Below are 21,778 nucleotides of genomic sequence, written 5' to 3' on the forward strand. Positions count from 1 at the left end.
TCTCTAAAATAAATAAATGTCTTAAAAAAAAAAAACAATGAAGTGGGGCTCCTACCTCATACCATATACAAAAATTAACCCAAAATAGACCAAATACCTAAAAGTAAGAGCAAAAATTATAGAAGTTTTTAAGGAAAGATAATAGTAAGACTTCATAACCTTAGACTAGGCAATGATTTCTTAGATATGAAATCAGAAGCATATGCAACAAAATAAAATATAGATAAGTTAGACTTGAACTTTTGTCCTTCAAACAATACTACCTAGAAGTGAAAAGACAATCCACGGAATTGAAGAAAATTCTGGCATATACAGAGATACAATATACAAAGAACTCTTATACCTCAACAATAAAAGGCAAATAACCCAATATAAGAAAGAGCAAAGGCTTTGAATAGACATTTCTCCAAAGAAGATATAAAAACGGCCAATAAGCACATGAAAAGATGCAAAACATCAGTAGCCATCAGGGAGATACAAACCAAAACCACAAAGAGATACCGCTTCATAGGCTGTAATCAAAAAGACAGATAGGGGCGCCTGGGTGGCTCAGTTGGTTAAGCGACTGCCTTCGGCTCAGGTCGTGATCCTGGAGTCCCGGGATCGAGTCCCGCATCGGGCTCCCTGCTCGGCGGGTAGTCTGCTTCTCCCTCTGACCCTCCTCCCTCTCATGCTCTCTGTCTCTCATTCTCTCTGTCTCAAATAAATAAATAAAATCTTTAAAAAAAAAAAAAGACAGATAATAACAAGTGTTGGTGAGGGTGTGGAGAAACTGGAACACTTATATGCTGGCAGGGATGCAAAACAGTATAGCCACTTGGGAAAACAGTCTGGGAGTTCCTCAAAAAGCCAAACATAGTTACCATCTGACCCTGCAATTCCATTCCCAGGGATATATGTAAGAAAAATTAAAACATGCCTACACAACAACAGTATTTATAATCACCAAAACATGAAAACAACCCAAATGTCCATCAACTGACAATGGATAAATAAAATGTGGTCTATGCATAAAATGTAATATTATTTGCAATAAAAAACAAAAGAGTGATATATGACACATTGAAAACTGTATGGTAATGAAATTGGTCAGTCACAAAGGACCACATATGGTATGATTCCACTTATATGAAATGTCCAGAACAGGCAAATATACAGAGACAGAATGTAGAATAGTTACTGCTTAGAGTGGGTATGGGTAGGAGTGGAGAGGAAGGGGCAGGGACTGCTAATGTTCTAAATTTGACTCTGATGATGGTAGATGTTAACTAGACACTGTAGTGATCATTTCACAATATATACAAATACCAAATCATTATGTTGTGTATTTGAAAGTAATATAATGCTAAAATGTCAATTATACCTCAATTTAAAAAATTTAAATTTAACTGTGGCGATGATGGCTGCACAACTTTGTGAATATAGTAAAAACCACTGAATTATACACTTTCAAATGGGTGGATTAAACAGCATATAAACTATGCCGCAATAAAGCTGTTAATTTAAAAAAAATAATGGAGCCATCTCCAATATGGAAAAATGATACCTCACCGGAAATAATGTCAAGCAAAGACAAGTGGGCCTTCTGTCGGAGATGTTATTATAAAAGATGGGCTCACAAAGATACATAGGTAGTGAAAAGAAGGGGCACATGCACCCCAACATTCATAGCAGCAATGTCCACAACAGCCAAACTGCAGAAGGAGCTGAGATGCCCTTCAACAGATGAATGGATAAAGAAGATGTGGTTCATATATACAATGGAATATTACTCAGCCATCAGAAACGATGAATAACCACCATTTGCATCAACATGGATGGAACTGGAGGAGATTATGCTAAGTGAAATAAGTCAAGCAGAGAAAGACAATTATCATATGGTTTCACTCATATGTGGAATATAAGGAATAGCATGGAGGACATTAGGAGAAGGAAGGGAAAAATGAAGGGGTGGAAATCGGAGGGGGAGACGAACCATGAGAGACTATGGACTATGGGAAACAAACTGAGGGTTTCAGAGGGGAGGGGAGTGGGGAATGGGTTAGCCCGGTGATGGGTATTAAGGAGGGCACGTACTGCATGAGCACTGGGTGTTACACGCAAACAACGGATCATGGAACACTACATCAAAAACTAATGATGTACAGTATGGTAACTAACTTAACATAATAAAATAAAATAAATAAATAAATAAAAGTGAAAAAATGTGAAAAAAAAGATGGGTTCAATTAGTGATTTTTTTTTTTTTAAGATTTTATTTATTTATTTGACACAGAGAGAGAGAACACAAGCAGGGGGAGTGGGAGAGGGAGAAGCAGGCTCCCCACTGAGCAGGGAGCCTGATGTGGGGCTCGATCCCAGGCTCGGGGATCATGACCGGAGCTGAAGGCAGATGCTTAACCGACTGAGCCACCCAGGTGCCCCAATTAGTGATTCTCAATATCAGTTCACAGACTAATACATAGAAATGGCCCAGAGAATTTAATGACTCTTCAGCTCCATAACAGGTCTAATTCAGATTCCAGTGGGATCCAAGAATCTGGGGTTTTTGGGGTTTTTTTTAAGATTTTATTTATTTATTTGAGAGAGAGAGAGGGAGAAGGAGAGCAGACTTCCTGCTGAGCAGAGAGCCCAATGAAGGGCTCGATCCCAGGATCCCGAGATCATGACCTGAGCTGAAGGCAGACGCTTAACTGACCAAGCCCCTATGAAGGTGCCCCAAGAATCTGTATTTTTAACAGGCTTCCTAAATTATTCTGATGAATAGTCAGAAATAGGAACCACTGGACAACTACGATTATAACTCAATGATTTTATGATTCTCCGGTATCTATGATATACCCATCTCTGGTATCCATCTTGTATTCATCTGGATCTGGTATCTCCACCTAGTATTTTCTATTCATCTGAGGATCTTAAAGTTCTTAATGAAACTCATCTTTGTGAATGAAGAGCTTGAGTTTAGAAAGAGGTGGCCTCGGGGCGCCTGGGTGGCTCAGTTGGTTAAGCAACTGCCTTCGGCTCAGGTCATGATCCTGGAGTCCCGGGATCGAGTCCCACATCGGGCTTCCTGCTCTGAAAGGAGTCTGCTTCTCCCTCTGACCCTCCTCTCTCTCATGCTCTCTGTCTCTCATTCTCTCTCTCTCAAAATAAAAAAAAAAAAAATAGGAAGAGGTGGCCTCATCTGATGAATTAGAGCACCTCACGTATTTTTGTTAACCCGTATCCTTTAAGTTACTTCAAATCCTTTTCAAGAAAGAAGCTGGTTTAAATAAATTGAATAAATAAAAGATCACATATATTCTCAAAAATTGTATTTCTCAAACTGACACATTTTTTTCTCAAATATTTATAACTTGATATACTTTTAATTAAAAAGCACAGGTATATTATAGAACCAAATGCAAAATAATTTTTATTAATTTTTAAGATAAAACCCAGAAGAGTCAAGGAAATTCCATATTTGCCATAGCAACTACTTTGGACTACGGACTACGCTCCCAGAATCTAAGGGTACATATTCATTCCCTCCTGCAGTTAGTACTTCAGGCAGGAAATCCAAAAAATCTAGACATTCTGCTCTCTACTCCATGGGTGATGAAACATGGAATCCCTCCTTCATTCAGAACCAAAATGGACTAATCAGGTTATTAGTGAAAGTGCTCTGTGCATTTCAGGAAGGAAAGAAAAAAGGCTGAACTGAATTGAAGAACTAAACCATAGCCTGTTAACTGCTGAGGGAAAACTCCTTCGGAGGCATGCTATGCTCAGAGAAACATCTGCAGACGTGTATCCTGTCCTAATGTTTTAGCCAGATGACAATGAGCATCAAGGGCACCTCTAGGGCTGGGAGGACCTCACCAGCTGGTGGAGGGTGTACCCTGGTTGCTTTACTAAGCTTGCCCAAACCACTGGTCTACGGAGAAGTACTAGGTAGCCTAGCTGAGTGCTCAGACTGACTACAGCTAAAGAGGAAGTATTCCCCTAGATTGGTAATCTTTCTCTTAGATACAGTGTTTTGGTGTTTTTTTTTTGTTTTGTTTTTTGGCTGTCCCTCTTCAGCTAATCCCAAAAACATCTGCGGAAATTTCTCTCAGGGACTAAATATCAGAAGAGTAGAGTTATAACATCAACTCTGGCACAATTATATAATTCTAGGTCAATTTTCTCAATACTAAAATAGAAAAGTGGAATAAGCTGAACCTCAAAGTCCTTTTTTGGCTTTTAAATTCTATGCTCTCACAATACTTATCACCATTGAAAACGTGCCTTGCAAATTTTAAAGGCAATTCCAAAAAAAAAAAAAGAAGTTGTAAATACATTTCTTATCCTTTCCTTCATGGTATTCCTCTTCTTGTGTCATCCTAGCTCAAAGCCCCTTCCTTCTCCCTCCCCCGGATTTTTGCAACAGTCCTCAATTCCGGTCCTCAATCTTTCTTTAATTCATGATGTTGACCACATTGCTGTGACACGATTCTCCAATTATCATCTCTTTCTGTGGCTCTTAACCTAGAATTCAATGTTCTTCACAATCTTAGTCCAATTTCCCTTTCTAACCTTTCCTAGCCCTTCCTTATATTAACTTACACTTCAGCAAACTTGTCAGTACCTTCTTCTGTAATATATTACACATTTCATTTGTTTCTGTCACTCCCCCCCCTTGAAATTTTCTCTGCCATACTCCCCACTTGGGCTCCATTCTTCAAGAATGAGTCCAAGTCTCACCTCTACAACAGAGCCTTTTCTGACAACTTTCTTTAAATTCCTGGAGCACTTAGCCTATAACACATCTTTGGCATTTAGCAAATGCTACCCTCCACTGACGTCTTTACCACAGAAGAGGTCTGTAGAGATATTTCCGCCTCATTTTCTCCAGGTAAGCCCCTCAGCTTCAATATGGGGTGAATATGTAACACACAGCATCTAAAGGAACCATGCTTAAACTATAAATTTTTAAAAATCAACTAACAGTTTGAGCGTAATTATTAGAAATTTTGCAACAAACCCATCCTACTCTTGCCAATTGCATTTTTACAGCTGTGTTCTGAAATTTAAGATCATTCTTTAGGTTTGGGTTGATACTTCCTGTTTAACACTTCCCTTTTTAAAAAGGGAGGGGGGGCAAGATTTGCCAGTAAGTCATCAAAATTTTTAATTACAAAACTCTGAGACCAAAAAAACAAAACAAAGAACATAGTTTTGAACTATAGGATAGGCATCATAGCAAAATTGAACTTGAGAAGGGAAATAAAGAGACATTTTGTCTGGTCAGACCTTTTAAACAACATGGCACATGTTTTTTCTCCACCAGCAATGTGAAACACACAATTTTTTATGTAAACCACATGTGCTCTGACGAGTACCACCACTCCTTTCCCTGCTTTAACCCCAGAAACATGTTACTTTAACTACAAAGTTTTTGGTTTTGCTTAATAAAGAACAACTTAATCTGGTCTTTAACCTTCTGATAATAATACTGAGATAATATGGACACAAGTCCACATTTGCCACTTCCACTTCTACACAAAAAAGGCCTCTTTTCAAGAGCCAAAAAACACTCCCCTAACAAACTCTGTGATGAAGTGTCAGTAAACATTAGAAAAATGATCGCAGGCATGTATTAAATTAAAATAAAGAAATGTCTTCAACATGTCTCTTTAAGCTAAAGTAAAAATATTTTAACCAATATGCTAGAGATTTTAATTCAAAATAGTCTGAAAGTAAAACTGCAATTGAAAAAAAAAATCTTTTCTTTAAACTGTTTTGGCACATGAAGAGCTATACTGATTTCAGAGGACAGAGAAAAAAGGGGTGGAAAAAACCCCACATGTTTGGCAAACTTATCTGTCAAGCAATTGTCAAAAGCCAATTTTATTTTTCTTCAACAAATAAAGATCATCCGAAACGAGCGTGCAGTACTCACATGCAGAGCCGAGGGATCTGGCAGGAATTCAGCATCTTCTCCAAAGATGAAATCAGGGGGCAGCTCTGGGTATTGGGCATTGAAAATGATATCCCCTGAAAGAAAAGAAAACATCAGGCCCTTATTATTTCCTTGCTAATTTATGAATGTTTTGAGGCATGCATCAGAAACACTTCTAAAAGAAGTTTATATTAGTTTAACAAAAAAAAATTTGAAAAGTGCTCTCTGAATGATTAATTCCTCAAATGAAAGAACTGATACCATCTTTTAAATTAATATCCACAGGAGCACCTGCGTGGCTCAGTCGGTTAAGCATCCGACTCTTGATTTCGACTCAGATCGTGGCCTCAAGGTCATGAGATTGAGCCCCCACCCATAGGGCTCCACACTGGGTGTGGAGTCTGCTTGGTATTCTTTGCCCCTCCACTTCTCCCTCCACTTCTGCTGTCCCCCTTCTTTCATGCTCTCTCTCTCTAAAATGAATAAATGAAATCTTTAAAAGCAAAATAAATATCCACAACATGCAATCAAAAAAGTTTTATCTCCCTACCACACTATAAATATAAATACCCACGTAGAAAAGCAGCCACATCCAAAGTACGTGTGGATTTTTCTATAGGAAATATGACTGTTCAATCACTGCCCACTAATTAATAAACCTTTACTGGGAACTATTTCTCTAAAGATAAAGACCTTATCTTGAAGAAATTAAAAAATTAAACATACAAACCTCTGGTATAATGGAAAGAATATTTGGTTTGGAGTCAAAAAAAAAAGTCAGGTTTACATCCACAATTATTTATTAGCTCAACTCATCTTGGGCAAATTTTAACTTCTTTAGACTTCAGTTTCTTCATCAGTAAAAGAGGATCTAATAGTAGTGATATCACAGATTTGATGTGAGGATAAATAAAGATAGCATGCCTATCACGTGTCTGGCACACTAAGCACTTAGTAAGTGATATGGGAGTACTACTAGTCATTACTAACACCATCTTGAAACACAAGACAAATTACAAAGTCTCCTTAGCAAATTTGTGTTGTTAAGTTCTTCCACCGCTGTTCCTTTCCTGTCTCCTTCTTTAGCTTTTTTTTTTCCCTCTGCTCTCCCCAAGAACCAGTACTCATCATTCTGCTAATACCAACCAGCAGCTTAGTATATCAACAAACACACATATTGGGTTCTAGCGTGTAACAGTATGTACGCGTGTGTACATGCACAACAATTCTATCAGTCCAATCATTTTTCCTGCTCAAACAGTATCTTCATAGTGATATCCAAATTGATACACTCAGACTTCAGTTCTCATCTGAGCCTTTCTTCCTCCAACTACATACTATGTATTTCAATGTTAAACTCAGCAAATCTAAAAACATGCTCATGACTGTCCCTTTTCCCACTCCTCTCTTCCCCTAGCTGATTTCCCTATTTCTAGGGATTCCTTAATCTCCCATGCTGTGACTTTAGTGTCCTCTTTGACCTTACTCACATCCTTTATACTCTTAGAAAACAAGTCATCTCAGTTCTTCCACCAAAATGTTTCTCATAAGGGTACTTCCCACTGCTAACAGCTCTATCCAGGCCCAGATGACCTAGTTCATACATTCATGCATCCAAGGAAAAAGAAACTGAACGCTCGCTAGCCACTATGCTAGCCACTAAAGAGCAAAGAAAAAATTCTGTTAAGAGTTGACAGACTAGAAGAATTCAATTATTATTGTACCCTTTTAAATGGTCTCCTGATACAAGTTTCCCTCCAGCCCATGATATGTACTATCATCAAGTAAATGTTCTTAAAGTACAACTTTGCCCCAAAACTTTCTAGCTCAAAAAATGCCATGATTCGCTAATGTCAAATGGAATAAGGGCAAACCTTTCAAACTAGCATTTAAGGCCTCTGAAATATGATGTTCCTACTTATTTGTTCACCCTTCTATCTACAAGCCAATACCAACTTTCTCTTCTAGTCGATATGACCCACTCACTGCCTCCAAACTATGACACCTACTTGAAATACCCTTTCCCCTTGCTCAGGTCTTACCTATCTTTGATGAGTCCACTTAATTACCTTGTTTTGCATGAAGACTTTCCTAATAAATCCAGTACACACTGATCATCATTACCTCTGACATTCAACAATACTGACTGGCTATGCCATGCACTTGAGTATTTCGTTGTAGCATTATATTGTTTTTCCTGTTCTATTAATTTCAAAAATTCATAACAAACACACACTATACGTGAGGCACTGTGATACACATTGTGTCGATACAAAGATGGTTCTCCTCGAGGACTTACATTTAGTTAGGGAGACAGGAACATAAACACAGAACCACAAATACGGAGCAGGACAAGGTAAGTACACATACTTGATCTTCCTAAATATCTTGCAAACATCCAGAGAATAAACATGCTTATACTTATTTCATATTTCCAATGGGGCAAAGTGTGACATACAGAATATATTCAAGAAAGGCTCTAATATGTGAGAAAACTCTACTCTCTGAATTGGATTTCTAAGTACTGACAAAAATCTACAATAAGGAATAAAGTTCAGAAGAGTTACTTCCACCTCTTTCTGTAGAGAATAAATATGAGCAAGAAAATATACCCTTCATATTTACCCAAAGAAAACAAAAACACTACTTCAAAAAGATACATGCACCCCTATTTTTACTGCAGCATTATTTACAATAGCCAAGACATGGAAGCAACCCAAGTGCCCATGGATAGATGAATGGATAAAGAAGATGTAGTATATACACACTATGGGTTATTACTCAGCCATAAAAAAGAATGAGATCTTGCCATTTGCAGTAACATGGATAGACCTAGAGGGTATTATGCTAAGTGAAATAAGTCAGTCAAAGAAAGACAAATACCATATGATTTCACTCATGTGTGGAATTTAAGAAACAAAACAAAGAAAAAAAGAGACAAAAAACATTTTTAAATACAGAGAACAAACTGGCAGTTACCAGAGGGGTGGTAGGTGGGGAAATGGGGGAAACAGATAAAGGAGATTAAGAGTACACTTATCTTGATGAGCACTGAGAAATGTATAGAACTGCTGAATCATTATATTGTACACCTGAAACTAATATAACACTGTATGCTAATTACACTTGAATCTAAAAAAGGAAAAAATATATACCTTTCAGAAGTTGGATGTAGAAATAAACCACATCAAAAACTAATGATGGGACGCCTGGGTGGCTCAGTTGGTTAAGCGACTGCCTTCAGCTCAGGTCATGATCCTGGAGTCCCAGGATCGAGTCCCGCGTCGGGCTCCCTGCTCGGTGGGGAGTCTGCTTCTCCCTCTCCCACTCTCCCCCTCTTGTGCTCTCTCTCTCTCATTCTCTCTCAAATAAATAAATAAAATCTTAAAAAAAAAAATTTAAAAAAAAACTAATGATGTATTGTATGGTGACTAACATAACATAATAAAATTAGAAAAATAAAACTAAATTAATTAATTAATTAAAAGAAAAATAAATAAATAAATTATCAAAAGGAGTATAATCACTGCTTCTCCCTCACTTACCCACTAGCATTATCTCTGGTTTTCCACTTTATCTACTACAAATTATAAACTTACTTCAAATGTGCTAACTACAAAGCATTAGCCCAAACTAAGACTAGGAAGCACTAGCTGAGACAATATGAACATCCTGATTATTTATTCTTACTCAACTATACTCAGTACACACAATTCCTTAAGAGGACATTTACATTAGAGACATGTTTTTAGAAGTCCCACAGTTGGCTTACTTTCATGACGTTTAAAAAACAAACTCATAAAGCTAACAGAGGAAAGGCATCAAAGTTTTGGAAAAAGCCAAGCTAGAATCTATTGTGCATATTAATGTTCAAAAAATAAACAGCATGCATAAATTCCAATAGTTTTGTTACTTTTGTTACTAAGGAGGACATAAAGCTGGATTTTCAAGTTCTCAAAGGATCGTTGTCAGTAATACATATTTCCAAAACACTATAAACATTAAAAATATGATTCAAGGAAATCCACTCTTGCCAATTCTGTTCAACATTGGACTGGACAGTCCAGCCAGGGCAATTAGGCAAGAGAAAGAAATGAATGGTATCCAGATTGGAAAGAAAAAGCAAAATTATCTCTGTACACAGATGACATGATCTTGCATATAGAAAATCCTAAGGAATCCACACACATATGCACACACACAAATCAAAATAAACAAGTTCAGCAAGGTTGCAAGAGACAAGATAAATGTATAAAATCAACTGCATTTCTATTCATTACCAATGAACAATCCAGAAATGAATTTTTTTAAAAAATTCCATTTACAACAGCATCAAGAAGAATAAAATACTTAGGAATAAATTTAGTGAAGCAAGTGTGTAAAATCTGTACACTGAAAACTATAAAACATTGTTGAAAGACATGGAAGAAGGCCCACATAAATGGAAAAATATCTCATGTTCATGGATCAAAAGACTTAATATTGTTAAGATGGCAGTACTACCTAAATTAATCCACAGATTTCATGTAATCCCTATCAAAATCCCTACTGGCATTTTTGCAAAAATTGACAAACGAATCCTAAAAGTCATACAGAAATGCAAGGGTTCGAGCATGACCAAAAAGCAATCATGGAAAAAAAACAAGTTGGAAGACACATATTCCAATTTCAAAACTTATTTCAGAGCCACAGTAATCAAGAGAGTGTGGTACTGACATATGAACAAAGGAATAAAATTCAGAGACTGGAAATACTTCTACATTTATTGTCAATTGAATTTTTTTATTTTAATTGAAGTATTGTTGATATATAATATTAATTTAGTTTCAGGTGTACAACATAGTGGTTCAACAATCACTATATATACTATTGTACACATATCGCCATGATAAGTGTACTACAACATTATTGAGTATATTCCCTGTTTTATACTTTTCATCCCTGTGACTTACTTATTTTATGATAGTGAACTGATTTTTGACAAGGCTGCCAAGACAATTCAATGGGACAAAAAGAGTCTTCTCACCACCTCAAACTCATAAGAAGTACTACTATTAAAAAAAGAGATGACTACTATAAAAAAAGAGAGAAAGAGAATATAACAAGTGTTGGTGAAGGTCTGGAGAAATGAGAATCCCTGTGCACCACTGACGCGAATGTAAAATGGTACAGCTGCTATAGAAAACAATATGGCAGTACCTCAAAAATTTAAAAATAGAATTACCATATTGTCAAGCAATTCCACTCTCTGGGGTATATACTTAAAAGAAGTGAAATCAGTGTTTCAAACAGGTATTTGTACACCCATGTTCACAGCAGCATTATTTACAATGGCCTTGGAAACAACCCAAGTGTTCATTGACAGATAAACAGATAAAAAAAATGTGGTATATACAAATAGGATATTATTCAGCCTTTAAAAAGAACATTCTGACACGCTATAATATGGATAAAACTTGAGGATGCTATGATTAAGTGAAAATAAGCCAGTTACAAAAAAGACAAATCCTTCATGAGTCTACTTACATGAGGTCCCAAGAGTAGTCAAATTCAGAGACAGAAAGAATGGTGGTTAGCAAGAGCTGGGGAGGAGGGGAGAATTGGTAGCTGTTTAATTGGTACAGAATTTCAGTTTTTATAGATGAAAAGAATTATAGAGATTAGTTGTACAACAATGTTAATGTTATTAGCACTACTGAAATATACACAACAAATTATTAAAATGGTAAATTTTATGTTATTTTTACCACAATTTTAAAAATTCTTAAATAAGAAAGTCTGCTACAGACTGAATGTATCCCCTTAAAAGTCATATATTGAAACCTAATCCTCAATGTGATGGTATTTGGAGGTGAGGCCTTTGATAGGTGATTAGGTCAGAAGGGCAGAACCCTTATGAATGGGATTAATGCCCTTATAAAAGAGACTCAAGAGAGTTCCCTTGCCCCCTTCTGCCATGTGAGGTTAGAGTGAAAAGACAGACTGCCTATGAACTAGGAAGCAGACCTCACCAGACACTGAACTTGCCAGCACTTTGATCTCAGACTTCCCAGCCTCCAGAACTGTGAGAAATAAATATTAAGTCACCCAGTGTATGGTAATTTGTTATAGCAGCCTGAACAGACTAAAGACAGAGAGTCTTTTCAACAAATGGTGCTGGGCCAACTGGATAGCCACATGCCAAAAAATGAATCTGAGTCCCTAACTCATACCATATACAAAAATTAACTCAAAATGAATCAAAGACCTAAGTGTAAGAACGAAAACTATAAAACTCTTTGAGGAAAACTTAAGAATAAATCTTCATAATTCAGCAGTGTTTACTTAGATATGAAATCAAAAGCACACACACAAAAGAAAAACTAGGTAAACTGAACCTCAGACAAAATTTTAAACTTTTGTCCTTCAAAGGACATTACCTAGAAAGTGAAAAGACAATCTGCAGAAAAAGAGGAAATACATGATTTGGCAAATCATGTATCTGACAAAGGACTTATATCCACAATATATCTAGAACTCTTATACCTCAACAATAAAAAGACAAATAATCCAACTTAAAAATGGGCAAAAGCAGCATTATTTTCAATAGCCAAATTATGGAAACAACCCAAGTGTCCACCGATAGATAAATGGATAAAGAAGATGTGGTGTATATATACACTGGGATACTATTCAGCCACAAAAAAAAAAAGAATGAAATCTTGCCATTTGCAACAACATGAATGGAGCTAGAGAGTATAATGCTAAGTGAAATCAGTCAGTCAGAGAAAGACAAATACCATATGATTTCACTCATGTGTGGAATTTAAGAAACAAAACAAATGAGCAAAGGGGAAAAAAAGGAAGACAAACAAAAAACAGACTCTGAACTACAGAGAACAATCAGATGGTTACCAGAGGGAAGGTGGCAGGGGGATGGGAAACAGGTGATGGAGATTAAGAGTACACTTATCTTGATGAGCACTGAGTAACATATGGAAGTGTTGAATCACTATATTGTACACCTAAAATTAATATAACCCTGTATGTTAACTATACTGGAATTATTTTTTTTTAAAAAAAGAAAGCTTAACTTTCATAAATTAATTAATTAAAAATTAAAGTGGACAATATATTTGATTAGACATTTCTCCAAAGAAGATACAGAAATGACCAATAAGCACATAAAAAGATGCTCAACATCATTAGTCATTAGGAAATCAAAATCAAAACCACAATTTGAGGGGTGCCTGGGTGATTCATTTGGTTAAGCATCTGCCTTCAGCTAAGGTCATGATCCCAGGGTCCTGGAATCGAGCCCCACGTTGGGCTCCCTGCTCAGCGGGGAGTCTGCTTCTCCCTCTCCTTCTGCCCCTCCCCCCGCCACTCATGCTCCCTCTCTCTCTCTCAATAAATAAAATCTTTAAAACACACACACACACACACAATTTGATACTACTTCACCCCAACTATGATGGCTACAATCCAAAAGACAATAATAAGTGCTGGTGAGGATGTGGAAAAATTGGAACCCTCATACTCTGATGGTGGGAATAAAAGGGTGCCATCACGTTGGAAAACAGTTTGGCAGTTTCTGAAAATGTGAAATATAGAATCACCTTATGACCCACCAATTCCACTGCTAGGTACATACCTAAGAAAAATGAAAACATATGTCCACATAAGCGCTTGCACATGAATGTTTGCACAGCATTGTTCACAACAGGCAGAAAGCAGAACAACCCAAAAGTCTATCAATTGATCAATGTAGAAATAAAATGTGGTATATACATACAATGGAATATCATTCAGCTATAAAGAAAGAAGTATTAACACGTGTTATAATATGGATGACCTTGAAAACTTTATACTAAGTGAAAAGTCAGACACAAAAGTCCACAAATAGTGTATGATTATTGTATAATTCCATTTATATGCAATGTCCAGAATATGTAAATCCATAGAGACAGAAAGGAGACTAATGGTTGCCAGAGGCCAGGACAAGGGGAGCAGGGAGGGACTGCTAATGATAATGAGTACAAAGTTTCTTCTGATGGGGATGAAAATTAATGTTGGAATTAATACTGATGGTTGTACAACTTCCTGAATATACTAAAAACCACTGAACTGTACACTTCAAAGAGTAAATTGGATGGTATGAGAATTATATCTCAATAAAGCTGTTTTTTAATCTGATGCAAAGATCTGTTTTACTTAAATCTTTTTTTTTTTTTAAAGATTTTATTTATTTATTCATGAGAGACAGAGAGACAGAGAGAGAGCAGCAGGCTCCCAAGGAGCAGGCAGCCCGATGCGGGACTCGATCCCAGGACTCTGGGATCATGACCTGAGCCGAAGGCAGACGCCTAACCATCTGAGCCACCCAGGCGCCCTGTTCTACTTAAAATCTTAAACACAAATATATTAGCAAGTGTTTACTCAATGGTTATAAGTAAATTTATTTGTTATAAATAAAATCATCTTGAAAATACAGTTGGAGGGTTTTCCATTTAAAGAAACTCTACAATTTGAGCCCTTTATAAAAGCAAAGAATATTTTTATAAGATGAATACTAACAAAGATCTTTATTTTTCAAGAAGATCCCCCAGGGGCACCTGGGTGGGGCTCAGTCAGTTAAGCATCTGACTGGATCTTAACTTTGGTCTTGACCTCAGCTCAGGTCTTAATCTCAGGGTAGTGAGTTCAAGCCCTGCCTCAGGCTCCATGGTGGGCAAGGAGCTTACTTAAAAAAAAAAAAAAGTTCCTCCAAATGGCCCCTTTTTAAAGGAAAATATTGGAGAATGTTTTTGTTTTTTAAAATTTTTAAAGCAGCCAAAAGTATTTGAATATACAATAATTCTTTAAAAAACAAACAATGTATACCAGATTAGCACACCCTCAACTAAAAAGATCTCTTTGGAGAGAAAGAGGGAGATTACTATATTGCATACAGTGAAAACATTATACAAGTATTTTTCAAAACAAGGAAGTAACTTAAATATCTTTCAGAATCTCACACTCTTACATTTCAGAATTTCTCAAACAATTACCTTCAGACTTCAAAGAACACTTTGTTCAATACTCTATAGCCTCTTTGGAATAAAATGTGGCATTATTTTCTTGCTATGGTGAACAGTCAGTAAATCAGTCAAGAACATTTATTAAAAACCCACCATGCAGAGATGCACATATTGGACACCTGGGGAGTTATACAGGAAGTAGAAAACATAGTACCTGACCTCAAGGCAGAGATGGTAGAGAAAAGACCAACACAAATCATACAGAAGAGCAATAACATTGTATTTCCTTTATTTCACCCTGGAGAAGATAATACGAACACAGAGTACACATCACTTGGATACTGCTTACTTCAACTTTTCATAAAATGGAAGAGTAGGCAAGAGAACTAAGAAACAAAATTAGGATCAGAGGTGATATAAGGTGAGGTTAAAAAAGGAAGAAGGAGAAAGTAAAGAAACAAAACCCCTAGAATGGCTAGAAGTGTTATGACCACCTGACAACAAAAAGGTAGTTTCAGGTCTTATTTTTCATAACTCCCTAAAAATTGCCAGGCTACCATAGTGGGACCAATGGGGCAGAAGTTCCTCCCTTTGAAAATACATACTAACCGTGGCTCATAATATTACATATACATGAAATCACAGAAATTCCAGGTGCAAGATAGTTTTTATTCACATGCTTATACCTTGGCAGCTGACAATCTTTAGAAGCTATCAGCACTATCTCCAGAAGGCCCAATCACCAGATCTGCAGGATGGACCAGATGTCCTGCCCCCCAGTCACAAAAAGAACACAGCTGGTCCACAGGCTCCTCTCCTTATTCTTACACCAGTGAAATACTATCATGTTAGTTTATCTATCTTAAAGTTTAAATAAGTGCCAGGAAAACAGAGTTTCAAAGAAACAATTCAAATTGTAAATAACTGGAGTTTTCCCAATGATCAAAGAATTATTCCTATCAATTGCTGCATAAAATGGTAATTTACTGAAACTCCAAGTATAGGAAGTAAGAATCAGACATGAATCTGGTGGAAATGCCAGAGTGATAGAGATTTTCAGTGGAAACGTAGGTTCAAGCAGTAGTTTTACAAAAGACTTTGGAGAGGTGACTTATTTCCAAGAGTTAGCTCCAACTCTTGATAATGTTTCCTTACACTTAAATTTAATTCTCTTTCTCTCCAAAAATTTCATCCACTGGATCTTAAAAATGTATGGAATGACTCTAGTTTCACTTTAATATCATAGCCCTTCAATTATTTGCAGGCAGTTCTTGTGACCTCTCTTTCAACCCTACCATGAGTCACCTCTTGACCAGGCTAAATACTCCAGTTTCTTTGACTATTCTTCACATTAATGTGGCCTCAGTTTCTTTGATTGTCCTCTCCTCTCTCTTCTCTGCATGTATACCGGTTTGTCTGTAGCCTTCTTCCAGGATAATAACCCAAAACTACACATAAGATTCCAGGTGTGCTCTAAAGAACACAGAATCAAGTAAAAAAATCCATGCCTTCATTTTAGAGGCTAAACTTCTATTAATAAATACCACTGCAAACTGAAATCGTTTTTTTGGCAGCCACATCAGTGTTGATTTGTATTGTGCCTCCTATCAACTAAAAGCCCAAAGACTTTTATATACACATTATTGCTAAGCCACATATCCCTCATTCTTAATTTGGACAGCTGAATTTCAGAATCCATTTCAAGATTTTAAATTTATCCCTATTATATTTCAATCTTGTTAGATTTATCTCTCTATTTACAGCCTGTTATAATATTCTTAGATTCTATTCCAATTTTGGGTTGGCACTCCCAGTTCTGAGTTATAAACAGATATAAGCATGCTTCTGGAAAACTCCCTCTCTGGCAGCCACAGTTCAATTAATCAGTACCTCTTGGGTACAATCATTTAAATAATATTTACCCAATAACACCACGAGACTAAACATTCATCACAAAGATATCATGAAGAAATTTATGACGTGCCTCAAAGATATACTCTCTTTGTCTTACAAATTCAGAGATAGTGCTAATGATTCCATTGTATGGCACACATTTTGTCTTGAGAGGTAGAATTTATTTTCCTATATCAAGGAAAAGAGACTATAAAGAATTATCATATCTGAGAGTTGGCATAATTTGCATGAAACATGTCCTCAAAAACTACTTGTAGGAGAAAGGACGGAAATGGGGGCAGATGAAACAAAGTCATTTAAATTGGCCTCCTTTCCTTATGAGACTTCCTTCTATCAGATCCCTATCTCAAGATTGAGACTACATCTAATCCTTCTTTGCATTCCTAAAGCTGTGCTGTACAACATAAATATAATACAAGTCACATACCTAATTTTAAACTTATTAATAGCCACATGAAATGAATAAAAGGGTGAAAATAATTTTAAACTATTTTTTAAAATTTTATATATAGTACAATTCTCCTCTTTTGTGTACAAGCACTTGAGTTTTATGAAACGCATAGATTCATGTACATAGATCTGTGTAAACCACCAAAACTAGGATACAGAACAATTTTATCAGCCTCCCAAATTTCCTCATGTAGTTAAACTTTGTAGTTAAACTTTCCCACCATCCCTCAGCCCTGGCAACCTCTGATTGTTCTCTGTCCCTTCAGTTTCACATTGTCCAGAATGTCACACAAATGGAATCATCTGGTATGTAACCTTTGGAAGCTGGCTTCTTTTCACTTAGCATAGGTATTTAAGAACCAGCCAAATATGCTGATACATTTAAGTGCATGTATCAACACTTTGTTCCTTTTTATGGCTGACTGGTGTTTCATTCTATGGATGTACAGTTTGTTTATCCATTTACCCAATGGATGACATTTGGGTTAGTTCCAGTTTTTGATGGTCACGAGTAATGCCACCACAAATATCGATATACAGGTTTTTGTGTAAACATAAAATTTCCATTTCTAGAGAAATGATTATCATTTCTGGATACCTAAGAGTGGAATCAGTAGGTCATATGAAAAAGTGTATCTTTAACCCTAAAACAAACTACCAAACTGTTTTTCAGAGTGGCTCTTTCATTGAACAGTCACACAAACAAAGCATGAGAGTTTCAGTTGGTACACATTCTCATCAACACTTGATGTGGTCAGTTTGTAGTTGTTGTCACTGCCCCTGCTGTTTTTAGTCCTTCTAATAGGTGTGTCATGGCATCTCAATGGTTTTAATTTACCTTTCCCTAATGACAAATTAAGTGGAGAATCTTTTCATGTCCTTACTTGCTACCTGTATACCTTCTCTGGTGAAATTTGTCTTCTGTCAGATACATGATTTGCAAATATTTTCTCCCACTGTGTCTTATCTGTTCAAAGCCTCAAAAGCATTTTCAGCAGAGCAAAAATTTTTAATTTTGGTGAAATCCAATTTATCAACTTTTTTTCAGGATTTGGTTTTTGATGTTGTATCTAAGAATTCATTGCCTACCTCAAGTCACAAAGACTTGCTGTTATGTTTTCTTCTCAGAGTTTTATAGTTTGAAATTTGACATTTCAGAATGTGATTTGAGTTATATTTTGTACATGGTTTAAGATACAGGTCAAGATCCTTCTTTGGGGGCAGGGAGGGCATATGAATCCCTAATTGTCCTAGCAACATTTGTCGAGAAGACTATCCTTTTTCCATTGAAGTGCTATTGCATAACCGTGAAAAATCAACTGACCATATTTATGTGGTTCAATTACTAGACTTCCTATTTTGTTTTATTGATCAGTATCTATTCTTTAGCCAATACCACACTACCCCTGAGAATCAGTCTTAAATTTAATAGTCTGACTCCTCCAACTTTGTTCTTCTTTTCAAAATTATTTTGGTTATTCTAATTCCTTTGCCTTTCAAAATAAATTTTAAAATAATCTTTTTTTAAAAGATTTTATTTATTTGAGAAAGAGTGAGAGAGAAAGAACACAAGTAGGGGGAGGAGCAGAGGAAGAGGGAGAAGCAGACTCCCCACTGAGCAGGGAGCCCAACGTGGGACTCAATCCCAGGATTCAGGGATCATGACCTGAGCCAAAGGCAGACGCTTAACCAACTGAGCCACCCAAGCACCCATATTTTTTTATTTTTTATTTAAATTCAATTTAGTTAACATATACTGTATTATTAGTTTCAGTGGTAGAATTTAGTGATTCATCAGTTGCATTTAATACTCAGTGCTCATTACATCACATGCCCCCCCTTAATGTCCATCACCCACTTACCCCATCCCCCATCAACCTCCCCTCCAGCAACCCTGTTTGTTTCCTATAGTTAAAGTCTCTTACGGTTTGCCTCCCTCTCTGTTTTTATCTTATTTTATTTTTCCTTCCCTTCCCCTATGTTCATCTGTTTTGTTTTTTAAATTCCACATATGAGTGAAATCATATGGTACCTGTCTTTCTCTGACTGACTTATTTCATTTAGCATAAAATACCCTCTAGTTCCACCCACATCATTGCAAATGGCAAGATTTCATTCTTTTTGATGGCTGAGTAATATTCCATTTTATATATTTATACACATACTCACACATATATATGGTTAAGGAAGATGTGGTATATGTATATATGTATATATGTATATCTGTCGATGGACATCTAGGCTCTTTCCATATTTTGGCTATTATGGACATTGCTGCTATAAACATAGGGGTGCATGTGCCCCTTCGAAATACTGTGTTTGTATCCTTTGGTTAAATACCCTGTAGTGCAATTGCTAGATCATAGGGTAGTTCTATTTTTAACTTTTTAAGGAACTTCCATACTGTTTTCCAGAGTGGCTGCACCAGTTTGCTTTCCCACCAACAGTGCAAGAGTGTTCCCCTTTCTCCACATCCTCGCCAACATCTGTTGTTTCCTGAGTTGTTAAAATAATATTTTTAATATCTACAAAATCCAGCTGGGATTTTCATGGGAATTGCACTAAAATTGTAGATAATTCAGAGAAAATAAATATATTGAGTCTTCCAATCCATGAATATGATATCTTTCCATTTACTGGGGTCTTCAATTCCTTTCACCTGCATATAGATTCTGAACATATCTTAATAGATTTATAACTAAGTATTTTTTCTTTTCCTTTTTTTTTGTAGGGTAGCTACTATAATGGCACTATTCTTAAATTTTCTGTTTCTAATTGTTCTTGCTAGTATAAACAAATAGGATTTAAAAAAAAGAAATAGGATTGACTTTCCTATGCTGACCTTGTATCCTACATCTCTGAAAAACTCACTTATTAGTTCTAAAAGATTTTTAGAAATTCCTTGGGATTTTCTATGTAGACAAACATGTCATATGTGAATAAAGGCAGTTTTACCTCTTCCTTTCCAATCTGTATGCCTTTTATTTCTTTTTCTTGCCATACTACGCTGTCTACAACTTCTAGTATAATGTTATATAGAAGTTGTAAAAGTGAACATCCTTGCCTTGTTCTCAATCTCAGGAGGAAACCATTTAGTCTTTTACTACCATGTATGATGTTAGTTGTAGGTTTATTCCCAGGATAAGATCCACTTGGTCATAAAATGCATATGCATTTCATATACACTTTCTTTTTTTCTGCTAGATTCAATTTGTTAATGTTTTTTAAAGAGTTTTGCTTCTCTCTTCAAATGAGGGATACTGATCTATAGTTTGTTTTGTTTCATTTTTCTTGTACTTTCTTTGACTGGTTTTGGCATCAGGAGAATGCTGGCCTTATAAAATGAATTTGGAAATTTTGTGTCCACTTCAATTTCTGAAAGAGATTGTATAGAACTGGTGCTATGTCTCCCTTAAATGTTTGGTAGAATTCATCTGGGATAATCTGGGCTTGCACTTTTATTTTTGAAAGACTGTTTTTAACTATGAACTCAACTGTTCTAACGGACAATAAAACTATTCAGATTATCTATTTCTTCTTGAAAGAGTTCTGATGGAGGGGTACCTAAGTGGCTCAGTAGGTTAAGCATCTGACTTCAGCTCAGGTCAAGATCCTGGGGTCCTGAGAGTGCTTCTCCCTCTCCCTCTGACCCTCCCCCCAGCTCGTGCTCTCACTCACTCTCACTCTCTCGCTCTCTCTCAAATGAATAAATTTTTAAAAACTTAAAAAAAAAGAAAGTTTTAATGGTTTGTGTCTTTCAAGGAATTTGTCCATTGCATTTAAGTTGCTGAATGAATTGGCATAAAGTTAGGTTCAAACTGAAAGTGCTAAGCCATCTTCTGTGGACTTGGTTCAAATGTCAGTATAGTTTTCAAAGCCATTTAATGTTATTCTGGTTTTCCCCCAAGTGTGTGTTACCCAGAGACCAGTCTGGGATCTAGGCACTGGTCTACACTACAGATCAGTTCTCAAAGCCTTTGCTATATTGATTCTGTCTGGTTCCATACATGTGCAGAGGATAAGCCTGAGACTTCATACACAAATTAAAAGATCCTTTATTCCAGCTCTCTCCTCTCTAGGACTGCCCCCTATATATTCTCTGGTTCCCAGGGGTGTCTTTTCCTGCCTAGAAAGTGGGAGTTTCAGCCTCCCCATGTTCTTGTGTACTTCCCCTGACTGCGTCCACCTACCGGTAAAGTAGCAAAAGAAAAGTTTGAGAGGCTGCTGAAGGAGAGTCCAGTTTCATCACTGGAACTTGCCTGAGTTAGGAATAACAAAGTTAAAAAAAACTCCAGGGCGCCTGGGTGGCTCAGTTGGTTAAGCGACTGCCTTCGGCTCAGGTCATGATCCTGGAGTCCCTGGATCGAGTCCCGCATCGGGCTCCCTGCTCGGCAGGGAGCCTGCTTCTGCCTCTGACCCTCCCCCCTCTCATGTGCTCTCTCTTTCTCATTCTCTCTGTCTCAAATAAATAAATAAAATCTTTAAAAAAAAA

General features: G+C 36.6%; 1 protein-coding gene across 7 annotated transcripts in view; it reads right to left on the reverse strand.

Moving 5' to 3' along the window:
- Positions 1-21,778, reverse strand: part of BABAM2 (BRISC and BRCA1 A complex member 2) — a 389,902-nt gene that overhangs the window by 304,687 nt on the left and 63,437 nt on the right. For all 7 annotated transcript variants that reach the window (XM_081796995.1, XM_081796999.1, XM_081796994.1 and 4 more), the window contains one exon: positions 5,924-6,018. In XM_081796995.1, coding sequence (XP_081653121.1) covers positions 5,924-6,018 — 95 coding nt within the window. The remainder of the gene's footprint in view (positions 1-5,923; positions 6,019-21,778) is intronic.

This window comes from Leptonychotes weddellii, chromosome 10 (genome assembly GCF_054177405.1).
Source record: "Leptonychotes weddellii isolate Sample4059 chromosome 10, ASM5417740v2, whole genome shotgun sequence".
Lineage (NCBI taxonomy): Eukaryota > Metazoa > Chordata > Mammalia > Carnivora > Phocidae > Leptonychotes > Leptonychotes weddellii.